At 42.7% G+C, this 7,517-nt stretch overlaps 1 protein-coding gene across 1 annotated transcript in view; it reads left to right on the top strand.

The window, feature by feature from the left end:
• Positions 1-7,517, top strand: part of LOC111865980 (succinate-semialdehyde dehydrogenase, mitochondrial) — a 37,996-nt gene that overhangs the window by 23,578 nt on the left and 6,901 nt on the right. The window contains exon 8 of the mRNA XM_023854428.2: positions 1,934-2,106. Coding sequence (XP_023710196.1) covers positions 1,934-2,106 — 173 coding nt within the window. The remainder of the gene's footprint in view (positions 1-1,933; positions 2,107-7,517) is intronic.

Raw genomic sequence — 7,517 nt, 5'->3', positions numbered from 1 at the left:
TTTTTTCTAAGAAATCCTTTTGTTTCATAATGAGGATATTAATTTACTCGTATTTTATCACATTTATTTTATACTTTTTATATTTATAATTGTATTCTCCATATAAATAGATTCAATAAACCTTTGGAATTTGAATAATCTATGATTTTCTCTCTTTCAAATCAAGGGGGTAATGTCAGCGTAAATAAATATATTTTGGGGTAATAAGTAAAAAAGTTCCTCGACCCCTGTGATAGAGCCATGACATGTGCCGCACAGAAGCACTGCTGCCCAGCAACAGCCGCCTCCTTCTGCCCCACCATTCTGACTTTCAGCCATCATGTCATATGATTTTTTTTATTGCTAGTGGGGTGGGACTAAGTCCCTTGTACTGCAGCCCCTTTTGTCCTATTGTACCAGCCCCAGATGATGGTGAGGGTGATTGTGGAGCAATTGGTGGAATGTAGATTGGCAGGGGAAACCGAAGTACTTGGAGAAAAGCTGCCCCAGCTCCACTTTGTCCACCACAAATCCAACTTGACCAGACCCAGGATCGAACACAGGCTGCCGTCGTGGGAAGCCAGCGACTAAGTGCTTGAGCTATGGCGTGGCCTAATATGATACTACTTTTTCTTTCCCCATAAATTTATGTGAAAGTTGGATGCATAAATTATGCAAGTAAATACAAAACACTAAAGGGGACATTGGGAAATAGCACATTATGGCGATATATGGGCAATGAAAGGGGTAGTTTAACCGAAAATATTGCAGGAGAACATAGAATTTGAGAGTAGATGGCTGTAGTGTGAGCAGTTGATACAGTTGCCATACCCTTTTCCTGTCTGAAAAAGATGTGACAGTGCTTGATGAATAACAAAACTTAGCTGCAGAACTGTGTTGCTGTTCCTCCTGGCCTTCCCTCATCCCCCCCCTTCAAGCTGTAGTATCAGTTTATGTGGCTTTACTGTTCTGTTTAAACATGTTTGTGCATGGATTAGATTGACTGTCCCACTGTGATGTATTGCCGCACTTTCATATATGATATCACATTAACAAGCTGATTAGATCATCTAAGTGTACTTGTGTTAAAACTGCCAGTTAATCACTAGAGCATTTCTGTCATTATATGGCATCAGTTGTTATGTACGGATGTTTAAGGGAAAGAACAGGATTTCTTGTTATCTGATGTATGGTGACTTAATGGTAATCTGTGGAGTAACTGAACTTTTGAAGAAAGCAGTCTTCTGGGATTTGGCACCGTGTATGTGTGGTGTTAACCGACGTTTCGGAGGAACGTATCGCCTCCATCTTCAGGGTAGAAGAAAAAATATATAAGAAATCTGCAAGCAAAGAGGCCGTCTCTTTGCTTGCAGATTTCTTATATATTTTTTCTTCTACCCTGAAGATGGAGGCGATACGTTCCTCCGAAACGTCGGTTAACACCACACATACACGGTGCCAAATCCCAGAAGACTGCTTTCTTCATAGTCATCGCCGTGAAAGCCTCAAATCTTACAACTGAACTTTTGTTTGCAGCAACATTCATTCTGAAACAGCGTTTCTAGCAGTCAGGAGGGTCTTGGCAATCAGAAGGTTTAAGCTCCTCTTAGAGACAATTACAAGATGTTTTAATTTGTTTTCTTTATGATGAACAACTTCAGATGAAGAGACTGAAACACCATTGCCAAAAGTGTGAATTAAGGAAACTTGCATGTTAAACTCATAAACTTTTTCACATAGCTTGGTTTTTCTTTCACGTTTTACAATACACTGCATCATTGTCACATAAAGTCCTAATTTCCTGCCATTTTGGTTTGGCAAAGACTGAAAGTTAATTCTGAATGTGGTATATAGATACTGGTTTCTCAAAGCAAAGATTTTGGTAGGACTCTAGATTGACTCTGTAACTTGGCTTTTTCTTCATTTTTCACATTGAGAGAATGTGTAATTTCAGGTTAACACAATTGTTCAAGATGCTATCAAGAAAGGAGCAAAGATCCATTTGGGTGGGAAACCTGCATCCACTTTGGGGGAGAGATTTTATGAACCCACTTTACTTACAAATATCAGTGAATCTATGATGTGCTACAATGAAGAGATCTTTGGGCCAGTTGCAGTATGTATAAGGCAAGTTTTCATTATAACTTTTTATTATTCTCCTTCTATTAATAATATTTTTAAAGTATTTCTTAAAAAGAAATTTATTACATAATTCAAGTATAATTCAGTCTCAGAATATACTCAGAACTTGAACTTGGTATTAAATATTTCAAGTTCAGTATTTCCAAACTTGTGTTGGTGTATGCAGAATGTTCCAGTGCATTGTCTAGTAAAATGCCTTTTGTCATCACTTTATGAATTTCGTGATTAGTGTAATTGCTTCAGAAATCAATGATCAGAGACTCTGTGGTCAGAAATTTGTTAGGAGTGAAATGTCAATGTCAGGTGACTGATGTAGTAGTTTACTGTTCATTGTTCTTATGAGTTTATTAATAATGTCACATGTATTAGTGACTAAGATGCAGGTCTGGATTGGCAATTGATTTATTGGATAACTACCAGTCGTAACTACACTCCAAATTATTACTGGAACAATAACACATAAAGTAAAGTCTTCAACACTTCAGTTCTAATCCTCGTTTGTAGCCTCCAGGACTCTGCTATTGAATTCTGTCTGTCAGTCCAGTATATTTGCTACTTTTATAATCTTCTCTTGAACTGTGTAGAAGTCTCAACTGCACTGCACTCTGCACTGGTCTCTCAGTTGTCTTGAACTGCCCATTCAACTCAACTGCTGGTGTTAAGTTAAAGTCATATTGCAACTGATGGTCAGTTGGTCAGTCAGTCAGTCACATTTCACCTTTCACTGAAACTCTGAATTTTCTCTGAGAATGGAAGAGCTAATAAGATTGATTAGACTTATCAAAAATTGTAATGTAGATAATTTATATAGCAAGCCAGTGTGCCATGTTTTATCAAAGGCTTTTTCAGTGTCCAAGAATACAGCAGCTGTAGACATGTTATTGTTGAAATTTAAGGTTATGTGGTCCGTAAGCCTCATACATTGAAGTGTCGTGCTATGACAGGCACGGAAATCAGACTGGCTTGCATTAATCAGGTCTTTTTCTTCAATGTGCCTTTGGTCTATTTTCAAAAAAACTTTTCAAATAGCTTGCCTTTTGTAGACAAGAGGCTAATCGGGCATCAATTTTGAGGAAATTTTGGGTCCTTGCCGGGTTTCAGTAACCTTATAACCTTTGCTTCCTTCCAAAGCTTTGGAAAATAGGACAGCCGAAGGCAGTGATTAATTAAATGTGTCATATGTACCAGTGGTCTTCTTGGAAGATGCCTAAGGCATTCATTTGGAATACCATCAAGTCCACAAGCCTTTCGCAGTTTTAATGTATTTGTTAATTTATGTATGTCATGAGGTCGTACTTTCCCCAGCGGAGTACCTTCTACAGATGCAAGCAGAGCTTGGACTGTAGTCTCTACCTGTCACACATGGCTTTCATCACATAGGTCATGAGATGTGAACTGGTTTTCTAAACAATCCACTATCACGTTGGCTTTCTCATCAGCATGATATGTTATTCCTAAAGGCCCATGAACAGCAATTGGTGCCTTTGGTCCATCCCTTTTCGTAAGTGATTTTGTAATAGGCCACAGAACTTGAGGTGTGACCTTACAGTTCCCTGCTTTTGTTTCCCACCATTCTAGTGCCTTTCTACGGGTCATTCATCTGATGGTTTTGGTGACCCAATTGAGTGTTATTTTACATGCTAGATCCCGAGTTACTCGCCACAGTTTCCTTAACCTCTGCTTATGTTTCAGCAAACTTTCCAGACCAGGTACGTCCTTATTAAGGTCCGAGAGTGTAATTTTGCTTGTTGATAGCCTATACGCAGAAGCTATAGAGGCAGTAAAGTCACGGGCCGCTTTATCGGCTTCTTCCTCCAAGTTAATTTGGATTCTAGGTGAAATTAATTCAGAGGCCAAGTTTTTAAACCACTTCCAATCTGTGAATTTGTCAACCAGCTCCGAAATATTCCTAGTTTTATCATGATCTAGCAAGTGGAAAACAATTGGTAGGTGATCTGAGTCCAGAATATCGGAGACAATGATTTCTGACAGCCGCACATTCTTGTGCACAACCATATCAAGTACGTCACCATTTCCTGTAGGAAAGTAATGAGTGGGACATTGTGGTGCTGAAATTTCAAACTCATTTATATGCAGTAAATTCTGCAGTTTCACGCCTGATGTGTTGGAAACACCATTATTCCAAAATGGATGTTTAGCATTCAGATGTCCTGCCAGTATCAACTTATGCCTAAAGCTTAAGAGCTCAGTGATGTCAGCGTCATTCCAGGTGTGGCCTGGGGACTTATATACTGCTACAAGTAGTATTTAGCTATTACCTATCAGTATGCAAACCCCTGTGGCTTCTATTGAAACAAACGGAGGCAGGTCTACATGGTTGTGGGGAATGCCTTTTCTCACTGCAACTGCAGTTCCACCTTTTCTACCTTGGAAGTGGTTAGTACAATAAAAATGATGATTTGGAATAAAGGATCTCTCATGGGGTTTGAGATGTGTCTCTGAGAGAAGAGCCACATCTATATGTATTGCTAGTGGGATGGGACTAAGTCCCTTGTACTGCGGCCACTTCTGGCCTATTGTACCAGCCTCAGATGACAGGTGAGGGTGATTGTGGAGCAATTGGTGGAATGAAGATTGGCAGGGGAAACCGAAGTACTCGGAGTAAACCTGCCCCAGCGCCACTTTGTCCACCACAAACCCCACTTGACCAGACCCAGGATCAAACCTGGGCTGCCGTGGTGGGAAGCCAGCAACTAACCGCTTGAGCTATGGCACAGCCTTACATCGATATGTAAATCTTGCAGCTGTTTACTGAGCTCATAGCACTATTTCCACATGCCATTTGCATTAAATACTATTACTCTTAGCAGCCTATGGACTCTAGCAGCCATTTTGTTGCATTAAATTAAGTACCATTTTTGTAATGACCATTATTCTGTCTTCCTGTGATAGAGCTCCACTGAGCTCTGTCATGATCTGATGCACTGCAGTGGCTACAGTGTCACTGTTAGATGAACTGGGAGCCTGTACTGACAGACCTGTTTTCTGCAATTCCTGTTGTGGCACCTGCTGCTGCAGTGCAGTGGTTACAGTGTCACTGTTAGATGAACTGGGAGCCTGTACTGACAGACCTGTTTTCTGCAATTCCTGTTGTGGCACCTGCTGCTGCAGTGCAGTGGTTACAGTGTCACTGTTAGATGAACTGGGAGCCTGTACTGACAGACCTGTTTTCTGCAATTCCTGTTGTGGCACCTGCTGCTGCAGTGCAGTGGTTACAGTGTCACTGTTAGATGAACTGGGAGCCTGTACTGACAGACCTGTTTTCTGCAATTCCTGTTGTGGCACCTGCTGCTGCAGTGCAGTGGTTACAGTGTCACTGTTAGATGAACTGGGAGCCTGTACTGACAGACCTGTTTTCTGCAATTCCTGTTGTGGCACCTGCTGCTGCAGTGCAGTGGTTACAGTGTCACTGTTAGATGAACTGGGAGCCTGTACTGACAGACCTGTTTTCTGCAATTCCTGTTGTGGCACCTGCTGCTGCAGTGCAGTGGTTACAGTGTCACTGTTAGATGAACTGGGAGCCTGTACTGACAGACCTGTTTTCTGCAATTCCTGTTGTGGCACCTGCTGCTGCAGTGCAGTGGTTACAGTGTCACTGTTAGATGAACTGGGAGCCTGTACTGACAGACCTGTTTTCTGCAATTCCTGTTGTGGCACCTGCTGCTGCAGTGCAGTGGTTACAGTGTCACTGTTAGATGAACTGGGAGCCTGTACTGACAGACCTGTTTTCTGCAATTCCTGTTGTGGCACCTGCTGCTGCAGTGCAGTGGTTACAGTGTCACTGTTAGATGAACTGGGAGCCTGTACTGACAGACCTGTTTTCTGCAATTCCTGTTGTGGCACCTGCTGCTGCAGTGCAGTGGTTACAGTGTCACTGTTAGATGAACTGGGAGCCTGTACTGACAGACCTGTTTTCTGCAATTCCTGTTGTGGCACCTGCTGCTGCAGTGCAGTGGTTACAGTGTCACTGTTAGATGAACTGGGAGCCTGTACTGACAGACCTGTTTTCTGCAATTCCTGTTGTGGCACCTGCTGCTGCAGTGCAGTGGTTACAGTGTCACTGTTAGATGAACTGGGAGCCTGTACTGACAGACCTGTTTTCTGCAATTCCTGTTGTGGCACCTGCTGCTGCAGTGCAGTGGTTACAGTGTCACTGTTAGATGAACTGGGAGCCTGTACTGACAGACCTGTTTTCTGCAATTCCTGTTGTGGCACCTGCTGCTGCAGTGCAGTGGTTACAGTGTCACTGTTAGATGAACTGGGAGCCTGTACTGACAGACCTGTTTTCTGCAATTCCTGTTGTGGCACCTGCTGCTGCAGTGCAGTGGTTACAGTGTCACTGTTAGATGAACTGGGAGCCTGTACTGACAGACCTGTTTTCTGAAATTCCTGTTGTGGCACCTGCTGCTCCATGGGTTGCCAGACACTTTTCCCTTCTATCTGGTGGTGCTGGTGTTCATTGTCTTGACACAGTGCAGCTGCGTAGGATTGCTCTGCTGAGGTAAACTTAGAGAAGAATGTCCTCCCAGCTTCCTTTGGTGCTCGTTGTGCTCTCCTTTGCAGTTTTCCTTCTACTAGGGTGCAATTGCAGCTACTTGGTGTAGATTCTGTATTCGTCTTTTCAGGACATTCCTTATGCAGATGGCCACCACTGCACCACAAACATCTTGGGGGTTGTTTGCAGTTAGCCCATACATGGCCAAAGTTCTGTCAGTTGTGGCTCTGTGTAAGGCCTGTTTGAGCTCTGTATGATTCTACCTTAATAATTATAGGTATATAGGTTAATATATATTGTGACATGTTGACCCCTACCTCCCCAGCTGCACGTAGTGGTAACGTAGCGCTCGCATAATAGGCGAGTAATCACCCCGCATCCTGGTAGCTATGCAACGCGCAACGCGCGGTGACGTCACGAGCGGAGCCGAAGATAGCCGAGCCCCCGCAACCTGGTAACTATGCAATGCGAATCAACAGCGGTGACGTAACAGGATGACGTGGCACTCATTACGCAACAAGCAAGCACTGCAGCTATATAAGTGAGCTGCACAGCGGCTGCAAGTCAGTTATAAAGTAACAGTCGCCGAGTCGAGTTGTACTGTGACAGTCAGCCAGTCAGTGCGTTACCAACGAGTTCTCAGTTCGCAAGTTACGAGCTACAGACGCGTGGGCGATAACCAGTGATAACCAGTTATATCTGGAGTGTGTAATTCAGGGAGACTTGTATAGCTCCCGCGTTATTAATACGTGAAGACTCTTGAAGATAGTGTTAAGAGATTTTGTTGTAGGGTTTGTAAAGTGTGGAAACCCGTAATATTGTGATAATTAAGTGTAGCCGTTATTTGAAGATTGTTAAATAAACCAATTAACCATCTCTA

Source organism: Cryptotermes secundus, unplaced genomic scaffold (genome assembly GCF_002891405.2).
Source record: "Cryptotermes secundus unplaced genomic scaffold, Csec_1.0 scaffold35, whole genome shotgun sequence".
NCBI lineage: Eukaryota > Metazoa > Arthropoda > Insecta > Blattodea > Kalotermitidae > Cryptotermes > Cryptotermes secundus.
The sequence above is the reverse complement of the archived record's forward strand: the minus strand, read 5'-3'. Positions and strand labels throughout refer to the sequence as shown.